The sequence below is a fragment of the Ochotona curzoniae genome, unplaced genomic scaffold (assembly GCF_017591425.1).
Source record: "Ochotona curzoniae isolate NIBS_2020 unplaced genomic scaffold, NIBS_Ocur_1.0 patch58, whole genome shotgun sequence".
Taxonomy (NCBI): Eukaryota; Metazoa; Chordata; class Mammalia; order Lagomorpha; family Ochotonidae; genus Ochotona; species Ochotona curzoniae.
This window is the reverse complement of record NW_024467037.1, coordinates 238,118-263,563: the sequence shown is the minus strand read 5'-3', so window position 1 is coordinate 263,563 and position 25,446 is coordinate 238,118. Positions and strand designations below refer to the sequence as shown.

Genomic DNA, 25,446 nt, shown 5'->3' with positions numbered 1-25,446 from the left:
TATTACAGTAGATTTTCATCATCTTTCAAGGATTCCATATACTTAGTATACTGTTTTCCATAGGCTTGGAATCAAATGTTTTGTTTCTGTTTTAATCTCCAGTCCCTCTCTCTTTCTCTCTTTCCATCTCTCTCTCTCAGATTTACTCTATTTATTGGCAAAGCAGAGCTTTGGGGGAGGAGGCAACAGAGATAGGTCTTCCATCTGTTCTGGGATGCCAGTGCTGTAGGCAGTGGCTTAACCTACTACTCCATGGCACTGGCCCCTAATCTCCATATCTTACATAATTTATGTCAAAAAATGGAATTCTTTTATTATTTGTGGAATCAAGTTTGAGCTTATGACAATCTCTTATGCATATTGTTAAATCTTGCACAATGCTTAGTGTTATAGTACAGATATAGTAGAAATTGAATCAATATTATTAAATGCTCACTATTAGCAGTAGTGATGACTATTGAATATCATTGAAAATTACAAAGATCATCATTAGTGTATTGCCTGGTTCTCAGCGTCTGGCACCTCTGTAGACATTTTTTTTAAGGATTTTATTTTAATGTAGGCATTTTTAACATGATTAAAAACTTTATAACTGATTTATTTTGTGTTTATAGGCATTCTCAGAAAATTGGTTGGCCAGCTAGATTTCAGAGGCTTATTTCAAATGAATTAAAACAATCACAAAATTATGTCATTTTTAAAGACATAAATATGAGTAAGTTTGATTTAATTGTAAAAGATTTTGTAGAAGATTTTTTTCATACATTCCCCAGGTTTTATTTTGAATGGTAAATTAAATTAACATATTATACAGTATAGGGCTTGTAGAGCGAGATTAAATAGTTGTATGCCTACATTTCTTTAGGGGAAGTTGGCTTTGCTGAATATTTGTGGTTAGAGAGAGAAATAAAGGAGAGAAATAGATTGTGAGGATAAAGTAAATGATTAGATGTTTTTGTCTCATTTCTGTCACTGCATATTGCAATTTTAAAGGTATAGAATGCTTATAAATCTACATCTAGTGAGTGGAATAGGCATTGAATAATGATGGCATTTGTGCTTTTGTCTATACATAAATTATTGGCAAATTAGTAAGAAATATCAGTCCATGTCTTCCTGGACATAGAATGTGGATTTTGGTGTGCTACAAAAGAATAAATCCTTTTTCTTTAATACTTGACTATACTATACTGTTTATCTCCTTGAAGTTATTTGAATGATATAGCTGTAAGAACTTACTCTCTCCACCTATATCCCTCAGAAACATCCCTACCAAGTTTGTCTTTAAAAAAAAAAAATCATTATTTGTGTGAAAGCAGAGTAGCATATTGAGATGGAGAGACAGAAAGATTTTTTTCACCTGCTGGGGTTCACTCCCTAAATGATCACAACAGTTGGCTCTGAGCCAAGTTGAGATCAGGCGCTGGGAACTCCTTTCATGTCTCCTACATGGGTAATAGAATCTCAGATACTTGAGTCCTCATCTGCTGCTTCCTTTGCACATGATCGGGGAGCTGAATCAGAAGCTGAGTGCCAGGACTTGAACTTGACATTCCAACATAGAACATGGGTGTTCCAAGCAGTGGTTTAACCTGGTGTGCTACAATGCCCTCCCTCTTTACCCAGCTATTTTATACCTGAGTTTTCTTACTCTGAAATTCATTTGTTTCATAATGTGTTCTCAGAAGTCCCTTCTTTTCATTTATTAACATTTTCTTAAAGATTTGTTTATTTTTATCGAAAAGGCAAATTTTCAGAGAGAAGTGGGTACACAGAGAAAGATCTGTCCAGTAGTTCACTCCCCAAGTGGCTGCAATGGCTGAAGCTGAGCTGTTCCAACGTCAGGAGCCAGGAGTTTCTTCCAGGTCTCCCACGTAGGTGCAAGGTCTCAAAGCTTTGGGCCATCCTCAGCTGCTTCCCCAGGCCACAAGCAGGGAAGCTGGAAGGCAGGTAAAGCAGCTGAGACACAAACCTGCAACCATGTGGGATCCTGGCACACGCAAGACAAGGATTTAGTCACTGAACCATCATGCTGGGCACAGATTTTTGTATTTTTATTTGAATGGCATGTTATATATAGAGGAGGAGAGACAGAGAGAAATTCTCTTTCTGCTAGTTCATTTCCCATTTGTCTCAATAGCTAGAATTGGGCCGATCTAAAACCAAGAGCTTCTCGTTGATTTCCCGTGTGTGTAGGGATCCAAGGCCTTGAGCCATCCTCTACCTTTTTCCCAAGACTTATTTAGCAGGGAGCTGGATACAAAGTGGAGCAAGTGGGGGATTAGCCTGTTATGTCACTATGCCAGCTCAGAAATTTTAATTTTAATGTAAGTGATTTACCATTTTATTCATATACCATGATCTTAAAAAGAAATATTACACCCAAGATTACCTAGATTTTGCTTATCATTTAGGAATTTTGTGGTTTTGCATGATTTAAGTCTGTGGTCCATTTGAATTAATGTTCATGAAGGGTATAAGGTCTGTGTCTATATATATATATGTATATATATATATATATATATATATATATGCTCGACTTTTTGGACCTGCCTAGCTCTGGTGGTAGCAACCATTTGGGGAGTGATCTATCAAAAGGAAAAATCTCATTCTTTCTCTCCCTCTCTAATTCTGCCTTTCAAATAAATAAATTTTAATATATCAGCTAATATAAAAAATAATTAAAAAGTATAGTTCTAATTAAATATGGATGAAAAAAACCATTTAAATATATATATATATATCAAATCCAGAAAAACAATACTTAGTCTAAATGATAAGGATTTCTATTCCTTAATTTGTCTGCCTTCTTTTCTTCTGCTTACTTTGAATTAGATTGGCTCTTTCTCTGTTTCATAATAATGAAGTCTCTTTGAAATTTAGACATACAGGATAGGATTAATTAACTCATTAGTACTTGTTCAATGACTATTGACATCTTGAGATTTTACAATTTAGTTTAAAATTAAATATATAAAATCCACTTTTTCCAGAAAACAATTCTGTGAGTTTTGACAAATGTGCAGTTATGTAGCTAACACCCCAGTGGAACTAAAGAATGGTTCTACCACCTACAAGTTCCCTTTTACTGTATTGTAATTATCTCCTTTCTTTCATGCCCAGTAAACCCCTGGCAACCACTGATCTGTTTACTATCCCTGTATTTTTACTTTTCTAAAAATGTTGGGTAACTTTTTGGGTCTTGCTTTTTAATTTGGTGTAATGTGTTAGGTTCATCCATGTTGTTGCACATGTGTCAGTAGTTCATTAGTTTTTATTGCAAGTTGTATTTGATTATTCACTTTTTTAGTTGGACAGTTTTTTAGAGGGACAATTGAGAAATTTCAAGATTGAGTCATTACAGAAAGAGCCATCAGAAACATGTTTATAATGGTATAACTGTGGACATATATGATTAGATTTGGGTCAATACCTAGGTTGGGGTTACTGGGCTAAGTGATAAAGCATTGTTTTTAAAAAGATTTATTTATTTTTATTACAAAGTCAGATACACAGAGAGAAGGAGAGACAGGGAGATCTTCTGTCCGATGATTCACTCCCCAAGTGACCACAATGGCTGGTGCTGTGCCTATCCGAAGCCAGGAACCAGGAACCTCTTCCCGGTCTCCCACATGGGTGCAGGATCCCAAAGCCTTGGGCCGTCCTTAACTGCCTTCCCAGGCCACAAGCAGGGAGCTGGATGGGAAGAGGGACTGCTGGGATTAGAAACGCCCATATAGGATCCCGACGCGTTCAAGGTGAGGACTTTAGCTGCTAGGCCATGCCATCGGGCCCAATAAAGTTTATTTTATAAATGATAAAGTATATTTATAAGAAGCTATCAAACTCTTCCATATTGGCTGATCATGTTTTTAGCAGTGATTGTGTGTGTGTGTATGTGTGTGTATGTGTATGATTCCTTAGGCCATGATTCCATAGTACAAGTCAACTTGAAAGGCAGAGTAACAGGAAGAAGGAGAGATGGAAAGAGAGAGAATCTTCCATACACTGGTTCACTTCCTAAATGGCTGCAGAAGCCAGTTGAGTGTGAGGCTGAAAGCAGAAGGCAGAGACTCTATTCTGATCTTCTGTGTGTGTGTGTGGCAGGGGCCCAAGTTCTTGAATCATCATCCACTGGCTTACAAGGCACATTAGCAGGACACTAGATCAGAAGCAGAGGAGATAGGACTAGAACTGACCCTCTATGGGGTGCTTTAATTACAGGCACCCTAACTTACTGTTCTACAATGCTGGTGTTCATTATGGCTTTTTTATGGCTTTATTTTTAATAATCAGAAATTAGAAAGTACTTAAATGACCATCAAAGGGTGAAAGTTAGGGGCTGGCATCATGGTTTAGCATCCTAAGCCTCCATCTGCAGTGCCAGCATCCCATACGGGTGCCAGTTCTACTCTCAATGGCTCCACTTCTGATCCAGTTGCCTGCGAATGCACCTCAGAAAGCAGTGGAGGATGGGTCAACTGCTTGGGTCCTTAGACCTAAGTGGGTAGCAGAAACCCAACTCCTTGAGCCATCACCTGTATTGTCTGAATGCTGGAATTGAGAGGGGAACTGAGACTGGAACCCAAGTATGCTCATATGGGCCCATCCCCATGATATCTGTTTTCTTCATTTCTTCTCTCTCTCATGAAAGCAAATAAATATTGATTTTCAGGATATGTACTACATTGAGTTTGGAGAATTTAGTAGGAAAATTTTAGTGTTATTCAGGTAAGAACATGATTTTACATTATGTTTTACAAAGATTATCCTAAAATTTATCATTGTCTTATTTCCTGTATTTACAGCTTCCCAGAATCAAGAACGGCTGTGTGCATTTAAAGATCCATATCAGCAGGACCTTGGGATAGGAGAGAGTCGTATCTCTCATGAAAATGGGACAATACTGTGCTCGAAGGGCAGCACTTGCTATGGTCTTTGGGAGAAGTCAAAAGGGGACATAAACCTTGTGAAACAAGGTAAGTAATACTTTCCTTACTTTATATGTCTTTGTGTTTCATACAATTGAAGTTTATCTGGAAAATGACATGGAAATATGATAAGATTCTCTTCAGAAAAGTTGTAAATTTAAAAGTAAATATTTACATATATACACAAACCCACATGTACCTATGCATACCCTAGCTTTGTAAAGGAAAATTTATTTGTGGATTATTTTAATAACATTTATTATTATAATGCTAATACATACTCATTATATGAAGTTTGGACAATCTGGAAGATTGTAATGAAGAAAACAGAAGTCTTCAATTATATACTCCTAAAAAAGTATTTTTTTCTGCATTAGTTTAATCTCCTTCAGGTGTGTTTTCTACATTACTTCCATGTTAACATGTGTAGGTATTTTATTTTTTCCCAGCTTTAATTATATCATGAGCATTTTATCATTTCTTTAGACATTCCATGAACTCATTTTTAACCTTTGCATAATATTTCATTTTATACATATATCAGTTTATTTACACATTAATTTGTTTTTACATCCTAGCATCTTAGATTTTTATTCTAATACATAGTGCTTTGGTGGACAACTTTGAATATGAATCTGTAGTTGATCTGATTGTTTCCTTAACATAATTCCTTGATATAGACTTATTGGCTTAATAGAACCTGAATTTAGAAAAAATTTTATATAAAAATTACCATATGATTTTCTACAAATACTATTCATTTACATCTATTCCAGTATTGTATGAAAATGTCTCTGTTACAGAATCCTTGCTATGATTATATATTATTATTTTTAAAAACTAGAACAATTTAATTGGCTTGGGCAAAAATGAAACCTTACTGTTGCTTTAATCTTAATGATGCAGTTAAGTGTTTTATTAATGTGTTTTTTTGCCCTATAATGTACCTATTATATCCTTTGCAGTTTTTTCTGTTTTATAAATTGATTTGCAAGACTCTCTTAAAATGTGTTCACTGTGTCACGTTATTGCAGTTGTTTGTTGTGTTTTTAGTTTTTTCCTGTTTTTCCCTGACTTTTTTGTATTCATGCTGATTTGTAGGATGTTGGTCTCACATTGGAGATCCTCAAGAGTGTCATTTTGAAGAATGTGTAGTAACTACTACCCCTCCCTCAATTCAGAATGGAACATACCGTTTCTGCTGCTGTAGCACAGATTTGTGTAATGTCAACTTCACCGAGAATTTTCCACCTCCTGACACAACACCACTCAGTAAGCAACTTTTTTTCTTATAATTCTTTTCCCCAAAGATTTGTAAAATCTGAAGCATTCAAAGTTGGTAAGAGTGAGAGGGAGAGTTCCAGTGTCATGAATAATGAATAGTTAACACTTAAAATACAGAAGGGCTATACACCAGGATATGCAAGGTAGCAATAATTACCAGGTTAGTTTGTATCAGGATATAGGACTTTCCAACTTCTGTGGAGGGGAATTTGGCAATGTTAAAAAAGCCACAGGGCTGACATTGTGGCAAAACTGGTAAAGTCACCACCTGCCTGTCATGCCATACAGGTGCTGTTTATGTAACAGCTGTTTCAGTTCCCACCAAGCTCCCTGTTAATGGCCAGCAGAAGATGGCCCATGTGTCTGTGTTCATTCCACCCAGGTGTGAAACCCAGATGAAGCTTTTGGCTCCTGACTTCGATCAGTTCAGGTCAGCTCTGGATATTGCAGCCATTTGAGGAGCAAGCCAGCAGATGGAAGATTCTTTTTTTTTTTTAATTTTTATTTCTGAAATTTATCATACAGGTCTGAATATTCTGGGATTGCCCTTCTTTAATTTTTACCCCTCTGATTACAATTCCATCCGTCTGCTATTTAAGTATACCCTGACAATTCTGGTACAGACAATGTCAGACAGTCCAGCATCCCGTTGTCTAGATATATCCAACACTTTCATTGGGAGTCCATCTTTTGTTTGGAAGCAGAGATGCATGTTGCATTGTGTCTTCACTTCTGGATATGGTAGTCTCCATTACTCCACCACTATACATTCCAATTTGCATGATGGATTCCTTATATTAACAGATGGAAGATTCTTTTTCTCTCCTGTATAAATCTGCCTTTCAAGTGAAAATAAAATGAATCTTTTAAAAAAGATTTATAATGATATTTATGGAGTTACGCACGTAAACTAATTATAAAGGGAATGAGATAATTAAGTCAGCACAGCAGGCAAAAATCTCTGTGATTTTTATTTTTAATTATTTATTGTTTGAAAGAGTCACAGAGAAAGAAAATTCTTCTATCTGCTGATTCCTCCCCAAATGAATAGCTGCTGGGGCTGAGGTAGGCCAAAGCTTGGAGCCTGGAACTCCATATCGGTTTCCCATGTGGTGACAGAGACCCAGATGCTTGAGACATCCTCTGCTGCTTTCCCAGGCACATTATCAGGAAGCTGGATCAGAAGTGGAGAGGTTGTGTGTCAACTCATGGCTTATATGTAATGTCATGGTTGTCTTCGGCAGCTCAGCAGCTGGGCCAAAAACACTGGTCCCCGCTGAAGGCAGAGTTAATTGAGAAAATAGAAGAGTGAGCAGTTTTAATTAAATAAACTTCATGCATTTATTGAATGTTGGAGGTTCTTAGATGAAAGTAAGGCTAAAAAAAAACCCACAAAAAATAAGAAAGAAGAAAGAAAGGCTATAAATATAGAATACTTCTTATACTTGAAAAATTATCACTTTTTTGAATGTCACACACATTTTGCAAATGTATGCATACACGCAGGTCTTCTGTCTGTGGCTTACTCCCTACAGACCTGCAGCAGCTGGGGCTAAGCCACAAGCTGAAGCTGGGAGCCAGGAATTCTCTCTGGCCTTGTCAGGGCCTGATTACTTGAGCTGTTATCCTGCTGCCTCCTATGGTGAGCATCAGCTGGAAGCAGAAATCATAAACAGACCCAGGACTCAATCCCAGTGCTTCTGATGTGGCTTCATCACTTTGCCAGTCACTTACTCCTAGACTACTTTAGTTTCTATTATTCATTAATTTGTTGGTTGGGTCAAATCGATGAGGAACAAAGATTGAATTACATCTAAACCCAGGTTTTAGAAGTCATGTTCTAGTTTGTTCAGTGTGGTTAAGATTAGAAATTCTAATTTCCAGTGTCTGGCAACAAATGTCTTTTATCTCATACCAAGCTAGAAAAGAAAGCCTACCTTCAAAGAAGCTGACATTGGCATAGAACCAAAAATAAGTTATGAATTCTTGCGAATTTGTAGTAATTTTTCAGGTTTTACTACTTCTATGAGAACATTAAAATGATTGGATGGACAGAAATGTGGATGGCTAAGTCTGTGCTTATTTAGAAGCAAATTAAGTAATTTGCTGGGAGAGGCTTGTTAAAAATATTAGGAGGATAAGAAAAATACAGGAAAGTACATATCCTTTAGGAGAATGTTAACTCTTTGATAACCTAGTAATAAGATTGCATTTATGTCACATTGATCAGATAGTTGTCATTCTAGAATTTTGCTGGCTCTACACTGTTGAATGCCAATCCTATAGCCCATATATATCTACTTTCTTAGCTGTCTTGAACCTCTCTTCTCAGAAAATAACCATTTTCTTCACATTGATGTTTTGAAAGTTGGCATTATTTTTCTGACAAAATAAGACCTGCTTAACTAGCCTGCTTTTAACTGACAAACTCAGTGGAAGGTGTTTTTGTTGTTGTTGTTGTTTTGTTTTGTTTTAATAAAAGGCTGGTACAAAGTGTAAATGTTAGAAATGACTACTATTTCAACCTAAATATCATGTGAAATATGAGCAAAATTGGATGTATTTACAGAAATAAGTTCCATGTCTTTTTTTCCAAGAACTACAACTTTTGTTTTAGGATTTCCAATCCCATGTAGTCCTCTCTTCTTGCCTTAATTGTGCCTTATTCCCTTGCAACATGCTCTCTAATTAACAGCTATTTTTTGCATCAAAAAATCATTGTCCATGTAGTAAATAGTGATTGTAGATGTGATAGTAAATATCCATCTAGGAAGTGGTGATTTCAGATGGGAACATACTATACAAAAGTGAAGACATGGGTACAAATATCTTCAGAAACAACTTGAAACCAACTATGATTTAAGTAAGAACAGCCTTTAAGATAATGTTAAACACTAGTTGAACAGACACAACTTTGGCTGAGACTATACTAACAACTTCCGTACACTTGTCAAATTGTCCCTTTACCAAAAAATGTAGCTTGTACTAGTTAGGATGTGAAAGTATCCTAATCAAGTGCTGAAAAAAAAAAGATCATCTGAGGGTAGGAAGCATAAGTTTTCATTGATGCTTTTTGGGAGGCTATGTAGCCACAAGCCATCAATCTCATTATGCTGTCAGTCTCAGTCCCTGGGTTATAAACCTTAGTGTTGACAAGGAGGGATTTCAGAGTGAATAGAGTGTTCCATCTTCTGAGTTTATTGCTTCTCAACCTGGGGTTCCAGACTGGTATGAAGGCATGCCGGGACCTTCTGTCCTATCCAGCCGTTCCCTACTGCAGTGTGTAGTTTTTAGTCCACAACTGAGCTGTGTCTCCCATTGCTTAGACTACAAAGGGGTGTGAACAACCACTGAGGAATCTTAAATAGTTCTTCCACAGCCTCTTGAATAAAATGGAATTAAGGTTGATGAAAAATAAACACTAACTTCTAAACATACAGCCCCACCAAAAAAAAATTTGGTGCTGTACTCACCAAACTTAACTTTGAGCAGATTATTTGCCTCTGTGCATCAATTATTTTGTGTGCAAATAGTATCTAACCTGTGTGGTTAGTGGCAGATTAAATGTGATTCTGCCTGTATAATTCCCACCTGTAAGTAATACTTTTTAGGAGATAATTGTCTTTAAATCCTTTTAGAAACTATAATAAACAGCCTCCATAGTTTCATTTTCCTTTTACCATGAAGGATTCATTTTCTAATTTTATTACTTGTATACAAGAACTTACATTCTGTGATTTTTTTATTTGAAGAAAGGATAATTATTGTATTTCCTATGAAACATATTGTCTTCTAAATGTTCCATGTGGTTGAAAAACAGAATAAAGATTCTATTTCCTGTTTTTTCATATCCAGAAAAACAGAAAGACTTATTTATTCCTGAAACAACGCACACTGTACATTCTGCTTTTGATTTCCCTAGTGTATACTTGCAAAGCTATTTAGTAATAGGATACAATTGATCCTTATTATTTTGCATTACATATTTGCCCCATCTCTCACTTGCTAACATTTATTTGTAACCCAAAACCAGTGTGATTATTCAAAGACCTGTGCAGAGTGACACAAAATTTTGCGTCATCTCAAGTGCACATTCCCAGTTGAGGTTGAACAAGGCCATGCTAAGCCTTCTTGTTTCAGTTCTTATACTGTAAAATATCTTCTCTACAGTCTATCTAAAGACTTTCTTTTTTTGCAGTTTAGTATTACTTTAAAATTTAAAATAGCCTGCAATAATGTTGATGCAGTGCTGGCTAGTATTCCTAAGCTACACTATACTCTAAAGAAAAGGTACATGTGCTGGTTAAGCTTCATGAAGGCATGAGGTATTTTGCTGTTGTTAGTTAATTAAGTGGCGATAAATCAATAATATATAGGACTTGGTTAGCTAAACTCATGCTTTTATATCCCCAAAGTCTTATATTAACAGTTAGAAAACTAATGGTTGATAGATTAGGGTGGATGCTTGATTCAGTTAGGTTCCCTAAAACTGGAACCTTTAGGAGGTGATGGGACTGTATCAGGTGCTACAATGAAACCCATGATTGAATCACGTTATGTTGTTGAGTTGGAGGAGTAATTTTTACAACCTGAATAAAAGTATCTTATTGGACATATAACTGGTAAATTTTTTTTCTTTCTTTGGCTTGTCATTCAGCTCTTGTTATTTGAAGTACAAAGATTTTACGTTTTGATGATGTCTAATTTATCAATTATTTTCTTTTGTCAGTTGTGCTTTTTTATGTAAAATTTTATTTTTATTTTGACAATCTTTACATAGTTAATTAGGGTAAGAAGGTTCAAGGGCTACAGGAAAGTGGATAATACTAGTATGTTTTCCATATTGTTACCTTCATGTTTAAAGGGGGGTATTAAGGGAGAAGGCCCACCCAATTTCCCACCCTCCCCAGGTCCCGGATGTAGGGCATGCTCTGAGGTTCTTGCTCAAGTGGTTTTGATATTGCAACAGTTATGAATCGCTGTCAATCTTGCCACTCCAAGCACTATGAGGTCTTTGAAAAATTCACTGATTGACATAGTTCATCATAGCTGAGATGGTTGGTTGACCTGTTCTGTCTTCTCTCTTTTCTTTGTTAGGGTTCTGAGTCCAGCATTTAGATTAGGAAGATCTCCAAAGAAACTTCTTGTATGTGCTAACAAGTACAGGGCCTGGCACCGTCCATTGCTCCAATCAGCTGGTGGTTGCAATTGCTGGGTTGGTTCTGTTTTCACTCCCAACTTCCACTGGAATCAATGGGTGTTGCAGTCCAGCCTGGTTCTGCCCAGCACATACGTGGCCCTCACATAAGCCAGTGGGAGCTGCAGCCTAGTTGGAGCGACCCACAATAACCCCCACCAGGCCCGCCCCCTACCCTGGTTTGCCAGTAAGTGTAGCAGTAATCCAGTCTGTCCCACACCCCATTCCACCCCAGCCGCTATCTTAGTTTTATGTCCTCCCGTGGAAGTGGTAACCCAAGAGGGATGAGCCCACTATTTCCCTCCCAGGCCTCTCCCACTCCCAGATTCCAGCTGATGCTGTGGCTAAGCCCAAACAACCCTCGCCCACTCTAATTTTGTTTGCACCAGTAGGAATAATCCGCCCAGCCCGGCTTTTCCCTGATCTAGTCCACATGAGGTGCACAGGTGTGGTAGCTCTGCCTAGTCTTGATCTGCCCCCATCCCAGCCTATGCTCTCCTGTGGAAGTAGCTGTCCTGCAAAGGAACCCTCCCTTATTCCCCTGCCGGCTCTGTCCACTTCCTTTCTTGTTCTCAGGCTAGTTGGGCACTGCAATCCTTTCCAGTACAGGCAACCTCACCTTGGCATTCCGTATTGTGCACTAGTCTTTGTTGCGACCGAACCTGGGTCGACCCACACTGGTGCCTGGATTTGCCAGTGGATGACGTGGACAGATTCAGCCTGGTCTTGCCCCCACGTCTGCCAATTGTATGCCAGTGTGTAGCTTTCCATGGCCTTTTCTGGGCTGTTTCCTATCATGTTTCTTGCGCTTACCTGCCGGGTCTGTGTCCTGCCAGAGGAGTGTCAGTTGTGCTTTTGAAGTCATATTTAAGAAATTATTCCCTAGTAGAAAATTACAAAGATTTATTGCCTTGATTTGTTCTCAGGGTTTTGTAGTTTTAGCTCTTATGTTTAGATCCACGAGTTAATGTTTGTATATTATGTATGATAAAGATTCTGACTTCATCCTTGTGTTTGATATCGGTGTTACATTTACCCAGTATTATTTCTTGAAAAGGCTGTTCTTTTTCTGCTGAATTGTCTTAGTTCAGCACACTTCTGAAGTCAGTTGATTATCTTTGTAAGGTTATTGTCTGAACTCAAATTTATTTCCATAATCAGTGTGTCGGTTCTTATCCCAGGCCCACATTCTCTTGATTATTGTTATTTTGATAATAATTTAAAAAATCTTGTAAACTTTTATTTATTTTTATTACAAAGTCAGATGTATAGAGAGGAAGAGAGATAGAGAGGAAGATATTCCATCCGATGATTCACTCACCAAGTGAGTGCAACGGCCAGTGCAGATCCAAAGCCAGGATCCAGGAACTTCTTCCGGGTCTCCCACGCTGGGTGCAGAGTCCCAAGGCTTTGGGCCGTCTCGACTGCTTTCCCAGGCTACAAGCAGGGAGCTGGATGGGAAGTGGAGTTGCTGGGATTAGAACCGGCGCTCAGATGGGATCCTGGGTGTATAGAAGGTGAGGACTTTAGCCGCTAGGCCATGGCGCCGGGCCCTAAAATTTTTTAAAAACTGATATGTAACAATTGCATTATATTTAGAGCAAGCTTTGGCCTAGCAGTTAATACATCAAAATTACCTGGATTCAGTACCCAGTTCTTGACTCCAACTTCCTTACCTGTGTAAACTATGGGAGGCAGCAATGAAGGCTTGAGTAATTCGGTTCCTACCACACATGGGATGATCTGGATTTTGCCCCTGGCTCCGTCTTCGGCTCTAGCCATTGTGAGCATCTGAAGAGTGAACCAGTGGAGGGAGGAGCACTGTCTCTCCCTCTCTGTTTCTTTTCTGCCAAGGAAATAAAGAATGCCATGTGATATTTTGACACATGTTTACATAGCATAATAAACAATTAAAAATAAACATAGCTATCTCCTCAACCGTTTGTTGTTCCCTTATGGTGAAATCATTCACAGTCTTATCTTCTAATTTCTATCCTGTTTTTTCAAGATTTATTAATTTTTATTAGAAAGGTAGATTTACAGACAGAGGAGAGACAGAAAAAAGTATCTTCTATCTGTTGGTTCATTCCCCTAGCAGCTGCAATGGCTGGAGCTGAGCCCATCCAAAGCCAGAAACCAGGAGCTTCTTTGAGTTTTCCCATGCAGGTGCAGGGTCCCAAGGCTTTTGACCCATCCTGTACTGCTTTCCCAGGCCACAAGCAGGGAATTGGATGGGAAGTAGAGCAGCCCACATGGGATCCTGGCATGTTGCAAAGAGAGGATTAGCCAACTGAACCGTCATGCTGAGCCATTTCTATCCTTTTTCTTTATATATGTCTGTGGGTTATATATATATATATATAAATTTTTTCTTTTTTTCAGATATAAAATATCATATAATATAGAAACATATATATAAAAATATATAAGTGTATCTATCTATCTATCAATCTAGCTATAAGTCTATATATATAGCATCAGGAAGCTGGAGTCAGGAGCCAGAACAGGGTTGTCGATCCCAGCACTATTGGTAAACACAGGCATCCTTTCTAGTGCCATAACCACTAGACCCCATTCCTGTCTTAGCAGTGCCTGAACTTTAAAACCAAAGCAATCTGTGATGTAACAATGTCGATATGTGTGTGTGAATAGGTGTATGACACTATCTATCTATCTATCTATCTGGTTAATTTCAATGTGCTCATGGTACAGATTCTTCCATGTGGAATTTTGCAACTTGGTCAACATGTTTTATGTGATTGGGAAGAATGATTTGACATAAAATTGTCACTTGAGTGAAAGCATAAGGCCTACACCTAACTTCTTAAATATGTGGGTTCAGTGTGTAGTGTTGTGTGGGTGTATAAATGTCTGTTAAAGTAGAAGACTGGCACCCATCACTGATTAGCATTTAGTTGATTATACCTTGTATTACATGTATCATGACATTGAATGTGTTAGTTTGATAAGCAAGATCTGAAAACTCTATCAAGTATAAACATGAGATAGCTATGGCTAGAGAGTGGGAAAATATATACTTTAGAGTTCAATCTAGATCTACATTTCTTCAGAATTGTGAAGATAAAAAATAACATATAAAGTACTTGCAATAATTGCTGTTTCATGTGATGGGTTCAACAATTGGTACAGCTTCATACTGTTCCAAGTTCATAATTACTATGTAAGTGATACCAACTTACAAAATTTAAACAAAAGTACATTGTTATTTCACACTTGATCTTAGCCAAAAGACCAAGAAGTGATTTTCCTCTGTAGCTCCATCTATCCCACACCCAGGAAGTAATCATCATGAAGATTTTTTATTGCTGTTTTTACATATATCATTATATGTAGCAACAACTTTTTTCCTTTCTTCTTCTTCCACCACACAAAAAGGTTCACAGTACATAAGTTGTTGAACATCTTGCTGTGCTTTTTAGAGTACCTGAATCTGGGAGAAAATACGACTAAGCTTAAAAATATTTTTTGGGCTTATTGCTCAATTTATGCTAAAATTGCAGTATCAGTGTTTTCTTAAAAAGCTGATGGTGTAATATATAATAGTCCAAAGAATGTTTTCAGTGTTGCCTTTGTTTGAAAGATATGTTTATTTATTTCAAAGGCAGAATTGGAGAGAAGGACAGCCAGAGAAAGAGAGGTTCTTCATCTGCTGGTTCACTCCCTAAATGGTTGCAATGGCCAGAGCTGGATTGGTCCATATCCACGAGATTCTTCCAGACCTCCCACATGGGTGTAAAAGCCTAATAAACACTTGGACCATTGTCAGTTGCTTTCCCAAGCATGTTAGCAGGAAGCTGGATTGGAAGTGGAGCAGCCAGAACTCAAATTAGTGGCCATATAGATACCGGCACTGCAGGGGTTGCTTAACCTGATATACTACAATGCCTACCTTGGCATGGCTTTTGTATTTTGAGAGGATATAGATACTCTAAAAATTATAGTTATCATAATTAATTTCCCCATGTTAAGAAATATGTCTGCCTAATCAGAATTTTTATCAGTATGAAATCAAACTAATTTAGGGCCCGTTGTGATAGCGTAGTGGTTAAAGTCCTTGCTTTGCACATGCTGGGATCCCATATGGGCGCTGGTTCTAATCCGGCAGCTCTACTTCCCATCCAGCTCTCTGCTTGTAGCCTGGGAAAGGAGTCGAGGACGACCCAAGGCTTTGGGACCCTGCACCCGTGTGGGAGACCTGGAAGAAGCTCCTGGCTCCTGCCTTCAAATTGGCTCAGCTCCAGCCGTTGGGGCCACTTGGAGAGTGAATCAGCAGATGAAAGATCTTCCTCTCTGTCTCTTCTCCTCTCTGTACATCTAGCTAAATTAAAAAAAAATAGTTATACCAAGATAATGTTATCTTTTGATTCCATATTTTATGAACTTTTTGAAGTATCTTTGTGTATCCTTAGTATTTTCTTAACAATAACAAGATATATTGTGGCCCATCTAGTTAAGTAGTTGCCTGCAAAATTGGCATCCCTTATGGGCACTTTATATCCAGCTGCTCTACTTCTGATCCAACTCTCTGAGAATGTGCCTGGAAAGACAGTAGAAGCCCAATATTTCTTAACCATTTCTATGTGTATGGGTCTGCAGTTTTAAGTGTAATCACCCGAACTCTTTGTTTTCCAAAACTGAAACTCTGTGTGCGCCTTCCTCCCAACCTCCACCCTCTGACAGCTGTCCTACTTTCTGCCTGCTATGGATGTAACTACTTTGGCACTTCATGTATGTAAAGTCATACAGTATTTGGCGTTTTGTTACTCTTACACATTTTGTAAATTATTTCATCTCAGATTTTAAAGTTAAGAAAAATAAGAAAAACATAATTAAGGGGGGGAAGACAAAGAATAAGGTAATTTCAAAAGTAAACTACAGTGGTAATTAAGAAATGAAGTCATGGTACATGGGATTTCTAGAACTTGAGCTGGAGAGAAAATTGGAGTATAATTACACTAAAAGAAAATGCTGTAAAGATAGAGGTATATTTTAACTTGTAGCTTAATTTTTAAACATCTCAGAAAAAGTAAAAAAATGTTGCTTTTTGGTAAGTAGTATATATTACAAAACAACATTTCTTTTATAGAAACAAGTGTGACTAGGTTTTTGATTGTTAAAAATTTATGCTTTAGCTAATGGTTGATTCCTAGGCATTATTTTATTTACCCCTTTGGATTTTGTTATGTCTATCATTATGAGAAAAATATAGGCAGAACTAAAATATTCTGAGTTGTTCTAAATGTCTGAGTTTCATAAAATTGATAATCATATATAATTACATGACAGCATGTAAAATGTCACATGCTAACAGTGGATACTCATGCATTACTCAGCTGTTGCCAGTAATGGTTCATCACGGTCACCCCTAAACTCAGACAAGTATGCGTTTATTCTCACAATCACAGATCCATACATCAACTCGAGTCTGGTGCAGAAGCTAGACTCTGGGTTAAGGTACAGATCAAGGTACAAGATCTACTCAAAGCCAAGTTCCTGTTAAAGGGGATTACCTGCTCCCAAGTTGTATAATCCCCACAACCAAAGCATATTTCACATTTCTGCTCACTTTGCTTCCATTTTGCCTGATAAATTCATAAAACTGAATTTAAAGCCAAAACACTGTGGCTACCATGAGGCCTTGACAAGAATGTAGAGGTGTTTTCTTTGTAAGGAAGTGATACAAAAAATTACCTTTTAAAATTCATATACACACATATGCACAATCTTCAGAAAGTTCACAGAAAATGAATACTTTGAAAAAGGTTGCATAGATTTAAGAATGAGGTAGATATAATTTATATATCCAGTCAGCATATACATAGCTATAGGTGCTATATTATGTATCTTTGCAGCTGTATATTTAGTATTACAACTTTTGTGTGCATGTTATCAATTGCTTACTTTTAAAGTATGTTTATATGTAAATATGTCTATATTTATATATGTATATAAACTGGACATTCAAAATGTGCTCATAATCATAATAAATAAAATATTTCTGATTGCTAGCTTTTGCTACAAATGTTTTTTATTATGGTTTTTTAATTGTTTTGTTGTATTTTTATTTTAGCATAGGGTTAAGCTCAACATAGAGTTAAGCTAAAAATAGAACTTCCTGCATATATCAGATTTTCTCCCCTGCTTCTAAACAAGACATGTGATTCAGAGTTTCAACAGGAGTCTACAGAGAGAAAAGGAATAAAGTAAAAGGGAAGAAAGGATAAAAACAGAGGAATTAAGGAGAGTTAGTAACTGTGTTAGACAATGATAAAGTAACAGCAAGATTGTGAATGCTTTTTGGCTTTTTCTATACCCTAGATATTCTGCCACTTTTCTTCCCTACCCTCATTGTCTAAGGACTGACTTGTTGGAACTGAGTTAAACACTTATGGAAAGCTTTGGTTAAAATAATCAGTTAATCGTTTCTTGGCCTTTTGGCTAAGATCAAGTGTAGCAAAATAATCAGTTATCTGGTGGAGACACAATTTCTTTGAATATCGTCATAGAAGACCTGATGTGCATTTTAGCACAATTCTTTAGAAATTGTCAGATGTGTTATAATAGGTGATTTAGAGATGATGGAATAATGTAGGAATTGTAGAAAAGATGGATTAAGAATCCAGTGGTTTTAGAAATGGATGAAGAATGGTGTTCTGAGCAGTGATAATCCTGTGAAGTTCTCTTCAATTGATGCTTATAGCATATGCCCCGCACCATCTGTGAATGCCGAGGTTTTTCTGTCTTTTCTACCCTGGATGTGTCTCTTAACTCTAGACGAGTAAGGATTGCTAGCTCTTGCCTCTGCTGCCTAAATCTTAGAAACAGCAAGAGGGTGTGCAGCCTGTTCATTTGTTGGTTTTGGTTAGTATTTTTCTCTTGGCAACAAAACTGTTTATCTTGAACTACTAAATATGACTGAAAAGCCAAATGTATGCATTTGTGGAACACAATAGAGACTACATACAGTAATCTTTTGTCATTCTAATAAATCCCAAGACTCATTGCAAGGGAACAACAGCTTTTGCTGAATAAAAGTGACAAAGCATTTCAGCCACTGCACAGCAGTATGGTTAAATCTTCAAAGCATATTATTGAAGAAAAAAAAAAAAGCAAGGCACAGAAAATTCATTATATAAAATTTAGAAACAGGCAAAACTAAGGATAGGAGTTGAATACTATTAACAACGGTAAGGAAATGATTACCACAAAAGGCAGGAGAGAGGCAGACCGCGGACTGCAGGTGGGAGGCCTGCTGATCTTGGACTTTCTGTGATGTTAGCTTCATAACCATTCTCTAAACTGCACATTTGCATTATAAACATTTTTGTATAGGTGAGTTGTAGTTTTTAGTTTAAAAATTTACATGTGAGAAAGCTAGAGCAAAGGAAAAAGCTAAGAAATAAACAGGATTTTTCTCTAAACTTACTGCTTAAAAGGCCAAACAAAAGTTACTGTAATAACTAAAAGAATCTGAAATGGGTGAAGGGAATTATTTGCACAATATGATCATATTTTTTGTCCCATCATATATTTATATATCTAATATTATACTCAGTTACAGATTAGTTCATATTTATTTTCTGAGAGCCAAAGTCTTCAGTATGAATTCTTGATTTAGAAAGTAGATTTGTAGACCACTTTCGGAAATTGACTAGGGCCTTTTAGTGATGTACTCTTAGATTTGGTCCTATATTGTGAGTTTTGATGTATTTTCTATGTTGGGAATTTTATTTTTATTTCCAGTGATGATTATTACAACATTTGATTTCCATTTCCCTCGTGTTACTCTAAGTTCAAATTGAGTAATATATTTACTTACAAATGTTACAGTTTTAAAAATTTTATTCCAATCAAACATGAAAAACTGTTTTAATTTTTTAACAACAGAAGTAAAATGCTGAGATTCAGTCTCTTAATCATAAAACAACTATTTTAAATAGATTCAAAGGAGTTAACATTATAAATACTTATGAAACAAAAATATTCTTAAAGATAGATATTGAATATTTTTGTTTTTCCTAATCCTTTTCAAGGATTTGTTTAGCTTTAGACTTTCATTCTGTTCTGCAGTTTTCCACTGTTATAATTCAGCCATAAAATGCTTTGACTCAGCAAAGTATGCATTGGTTTTACTTATTATTTAAATCTATGCAGAATGATTAGTTAGATAAGTTAAATTTAAACTACTCTTTAATACTTGGTATTAAATTTTGCTTGAAAAACAAGAACAAGAAATCTCCCCCCCATTTGTTTTTATGATGTTAAACATAAACATTAATCTAATTATGGTACTGTATAGTTGCCATTCTAAACATATTAATTAACATAAGTCAGCATTATTATTCCTTATGAAAATATTTATTAAAAATATTGAGCTGAATAATGTATCTAGTTACAAAAATAGTATTTAGCAATGTGGATTATTTTTCTAAGGAATTTACTTAACTCTGATAGTATTTGTTATTTTGACTTTTAAGTTTTTCTCTGTGTTTATAAAAAGTGCATTAGATTTAAAACACACACACTATTTCCTAATTTACCTTTCTACACTGAGTGGTAGATTAAAGAACTGACATGACTAGTGTGTTGTATTTAAGCTTCCCTTTGCTGCTTGCTGCACATATAACAATGTTGTTCTTTCTTTGACACAGACCCAGACAAAGGCTGAGGGTAGCAAGGAAGCAGACAGCACGCCTCCAGTAGTGGCCCCCGCCTGGCTCCAGGCTTTGTAAACAGTAACATCCCAGGCTCCTACAAGGCAGACAGCCGCCCCGGTCTGATCTGCATTCAGGATGTGCTTGCTTGTACAAGCCCAGCCATTGCACACAGGCCTACATAACAGTGTTTACATTTGGCTGAGAATTTAACCGAGAGAAAGAACTAATAGGGAATGAAAAGAGTTTTATTAGTGCAGGAGGAGTAAAATATTTCAAGTATCGTATATACCCAAATATAGCATATGTAAAATTTTTAAAAAGATTATTTAAAAGAAACAACAACAAAAATTAGGAGGTTTTTGTTTTGTTTTAGTTTCAAGGCCTCTTGTGTTACATACATATGTGAATACACATAGAAATATTTTTTCCTGGCAATTTAAGGGATCTCATATTTTTAGACCACATGACATAGACTAGAAAGTTTTAAATTCATAATGTTTAATCCTAGGTATGATTTTTAACATACTGAAAAAGTCTATTTTAATATTTTTATCCTCTTGATTACATGTCTTAATAACTCATTTCAGAATGAGTTAATGTAAGACTGTTGGCTTTTGGGGATGAATTTGGGAATGAAAGCAATGAATTCTGAGCTTCTAAAACACATAAAAGATGTATTCTAAATTTTGGAAATAGAAGAATCTTAAAAGCCATTTAGTACAACTACTTTCTGCAGTCTAATGTATTTTAATAATAGACCTATAGAAACAGGACAGCAGACAACATAAAAAATGTACTCATTGTAGGCACTCAAGAAAGCATAATGGGTGAATGGGATTTACTGCATGATAAAATCCTTCAAATACCATTTAGTTGCTGTCAATAAGAAATGTACTTCAAAAAAAATCTAAATGCTGGTACTGTTTAGAAAAATGTAGCAGGTTTATTTATAGTTATGAAGTTGAACTGTTGAAACTTGTTCACTGAAGTATTTTAACTTGCATTAATGCTGTGTTTCCCTGAATTTATACTGAAAATTCACATGAAAATGAGAAAACAGCCACCTGTTAACTTCTGTGTGCTGTTTTTTTTTTCCTACTTACAACTATACTTTAGTTACATTTTGATCCTATTGGGGGATTGGGGAGAATTAATGGTCGCAACTACTCTTAGCAGGACAGAATTTTTTCTCCCCAAAGGAATGAAATGAGAATAATGAAATGGAAGAGAATGAAATACTTCCCATCACAGTGGGTTCTTTTTTTTTTTTTTTTTAAAGATTTATTTTATTTTTATTGGAAAGGCAGATATACAGAGAGGAGAGACAGAGAGGAAGATCTTCCTTCCAATGATTCACTCCCCAAGTGAGCGCAATGGTCGATACTATGCTGATCTGAAGCCAGGAGCCTCTTCCGGGTCTCCCACATGGGTGCAGGATCCCAAAGCTTTGGGCCGTCCTCGATTGCTTTCCTGGGCCACAGGCAGGGAGCTGGATGGGAAGCGGGGCTGCCGGGATTAGAACCGGCACCCATATAGGATCCCGGGCGTGCAAGACAAGGACCTCAACCACTGTGCCATCGCGCCGGGCCCATCACAGTGGATTCTTAAACATTTTCTCTAGAAATGTAGTATACTAGCTGGATTCCTTCTGGTATAATTACTGTATGTTTGGCTTAGCTACTACATGACTTGCTATCTGCAGAGAGGCTAATCAGGTAGTGTTCTCTTGCCTTCCGCAAACATGACTGAACCCTGGACATGATCTGTTTTGAAGTCCTGGGCAGTTTCTCATACTAGATGCCAAAAGGGAAGTTTGCCAATCAGTAAACTACCGATAAGATCTAATTTTCCAGAATACTGCTTACTAGACCTGTAGTGATGAGGTTTCTTGAACTTTCTTGAAGAACATACTCTTACGAGTGATTGCTGTAAGCAGTTGGATTTTGGGTGCTAGACCATCCACTGATCTTGAGGCAGTGTGTTTCCTGTGAGCCATGATACAGGGATCTCCTTCTTTCCCTTTTGCTTTGAGGCTCAGCAAACTAGAGGAGATGCTGTTGGTTTATTTTAGGGATACAGAAGCAAGGATCTGGAGACAAGTATGTAGCTTGCTGGTTGGGGCACAGTTCCATATCAGAGTGCCTAGATTGCTTGTCCAGGCCTTGGCTCCTGACTCCAGCTTCTCTTAATGCAACTTCAGGAGGTTGTGGTGATGACTCCCAGAGGGGAGACCTGGTTTGAGTTTCTGGCCCTTGTCTTGTGGACATTTGGTAAGTAGAAATCACAGGCAGGGGCTCTCTCTATCCATTAAGTAAATAAGTAATTTGAAAATACCTTTTGAAAAGTTAGAATCTTGGGCCTGGCATGGTAGCCTAGCACACGCTGGGATTCCATATGGGCGCCTGTTCTAATTGTGGCAGCCCCACTTCCCACCCAGCCCCCTGCTTGTGGCCTTCACTCTAAGACTTCCCCTCAGATGCTCAAGTTCCCTATATAAAATAATATTTGCTTATAACCCCTGTATATCTTTCCATATACTTTAAATCATCTCTAGAATACACTTCTAATACCTAGTACATGTAAATACTATGCAAATCACTGTTTTATACTGTATTGAGTAGGGGATAATGACAAAGTACCATGCTGTACCATGCTGAGTATAGCTACAACTATTGTAGGCTTAACTGTGTAGTGTACAAATGAGAGGAGAAGTGAACTATGATCAAACAAGTGCTGGACGAAGGAATGAGGGTTTGTGAAATGACTAATGGAGACTCAGAATGGTGTTCAATGTGGTAAATTCAAGTTTTGCTTTTTAAAATACAACTGAATATTTCCAATCTGATGTGTAGCCCACTAGTGAAGAGCCTGTGGGAACAGAGAGCTGACTTTATAGGTTTTGGTACTATTTATGGGTCAGGCATCTACTAGGGATCTTGGAACCTATCCCCTACGTGTGAGGACTACTAATTTTGACAATAATGTTAAAGGAAGATTAGCGAGCATTATGAAATATTTGTACATATCTTAGATAATCTATGTTTAATTTTGTATATCCATGTTGAAAATGAATTTTTTATGGCTTATCAAATTATAAAATGGATTGTGTGTTTTTAATGAGGTAAAATGACATGGAATTAATCAGGTTAAAATAATAGTTAGTGTATTTACACTGTGTGTAAATATCATCTGTATCTAGTCCCAAACATGTTCATCATTGCACAGGGAAAAATTTTATTTAAAGATTTGTTTTATTTATTTGAAAGGCAGAATTACTTAGAGCAATAGAGATGTTCTATGTGCTGATTCACTCTCTAAATGGCCATAGCAGCCAGAACTGGCCAAAGCCAGGAGCTTCTTTCTGGTTTCCTGTGTTGGGTGCAGGGAACCAAGCACTTGGGCCATTTTCTGCTGCTTTTCCAGGCACATTAACTGAATCAGAAGTAGAATAACTGGGACTCAAGCTGGCATCCATTTGGGCTACCAACATTATAGTTAGCTGACTGGTTATGATACAAAGCTGGCTCCACAGGGGAAATTTTGTATCAAATAGTTACTGTCTTTATTCTTCGTGTATGATCCCTGGCAACTACTTGTGTGCTTTCTGTCTCAATAGATTTGTCTATTCAGGATAGTGAATAGTTATTGAATCTATAGTCTTTCCTATATCTTTTGTATGGATGTCTGTATCTGTGTTTTATTTGTCCATTCAACACTTGACGAACATTGGTGTTGCCTCCCCTTGCTATGGTGAGTAGTAATCCTATGAATACTCCATAGAAGTCTTGTCCTGTCTCCGATAGGGCATTGAACAGTCAGCATCTTCGTTGCATGAAGGAGGATTTATTTACCTTTCCAGACTCTAAGTTTCCTAAGCTAGAATTTGCCCTCTGTCACATAGCTGTACCCTCTGGTACAGTCTTGATGCAGTGAATGCAAGAAGCTTGCACTGCTGGAACTGCTTCTCTGGAAGATTATTTGGTCATTCTGTTTGGTTTCCTCTTACCTCATTGGAAGTTCTTTGATTTTGTTTGAAATCTCTTCCTCCTCAGGAATCAGCTTAGTCCCTCCATGGCCATTTGTGGAGTGAGCCAGCATTTGTGACCCCTCTCTCTGTCTCTGCCTCTCCTCTATCTTTAATTTTGCCTTTGAAATAAATAAATCTTCTTAAAAATGTGATTCTAAAGTCTGTGGTCTTAAATGCTGTGCTATCACACGTATAAGTAAATTGCTTTTAGCCTTCTGGTTAAGGTCACAGGTAAGGTACATATAATTTGCAATCATCACAAATTGATTATTTTTTCATTTGCTTAGTGCAAAAAATGTTACTGATTGTATTACATATTGATACAGCTGTTCTAAAAGGTAGTCTGTTGGTATTTAACAAAATGTTTTTAAGATTAATATTTTTTTTTTTAATTTGCTTTTAGGTCCACCTCATTCATTTCATCGAGATGAGACGATAATCATTGCTTTGGCATCGGTCTCCGTGTTAGCTGTTTTGATAGTTATCTTATGCTTTGGATACAGAATGTTAACAGGTAAAAGAAAAAAAAATTGCCACAGTTTGTCCTATCATTTGCTTACTATACTGCCGGAGTCCAGCTCCAGCTGAGTTCGGAACTCGCGAAGGGTGCGTGGATGAGGCGCAAAGAAAGAAAGAGACGGACCACTAGGAACTCTTGACCATCGTGGACGATGCACAAAAGCTGTCCGCTTTATTTATACAAAATCAGTCAAACTCTGGCTCAGGCTTTTTACGTCACGCTCAAGCGGGGGTTTCTAAAGATAACTCTGCCATTAGTTTCACCTAAGGCTAGGTTGCTATTCACCTGGCACCTGGCTAGGAAAAGGTTTTCAATAGATGATGCATATCAGTCAGTAGCACATTCCTACCACAATTACTTTACAGCTAGGTCTTGAGACAGTCAAGGAAGGAAGGGGCCTAAAAGATCAAAGAAAGAGGGAAAGAATAGATTCCCACTACACCTGAAGACCTTGATTAGCATAGGATCAAAAGTGGGGGTTAGCACCCTTGATTAGCATAGGATCAAAAGGGGGATGTAACACTCTTGATTAACATTGCTACAGGATGCAGCCCTAACAGCAATAACAGCTCTTTGGCTAAAAAACGGCACCAGCAACATTAGCTTCTAAGTTCCTATTGATATTTAACAGTAACTCCGCAGAGGCAGACAATGCCTAAATAGATTACAGAATACTCAGCGGGGTTGTCCGGTGTCCATGCAAAGGGAGGCAGAGCTGCATTCAGGTGTTATAGAGACATCCACCGGGCCTTGCCACATAGCAGGAAGTTCCTTGCGACCTTCCCTGCAATAGAACCATACTCTTCACA

General features: G+C 37.2%; 1 protein-coding gene across 1 annotated transcript in view; it reads left to right on the top strand.

Moving 5' to 3' along the window:
* The window catches only part of LOC121168118 (bone morphogenetic protein receptor type-2-like), a 111,899-nt gene that overhangs the window by 52,416 nt on the left and 34,037 nt on the right, over positions 1 to 25,446 (top strand). Inside the window, exons 2-4 of the mRNA XM_040997908.1 lie at positions 4,809 to 4,979; positions 6,033 to 6,203; positions 24,521 to 24,631. Of these exons, the coding sequence (XP_040853842.1) occupies positions 4,809 to 4,979; positions 6,033 to 6,203; positions 24,521 to 24,631 (453 nt within the window). The remainder of the gene's footprint in view (positions 1 to 4,808; positions 4,980 to 6,032; positions 6,204 to 24,520; positions 24,632 to 25,446) is intronic.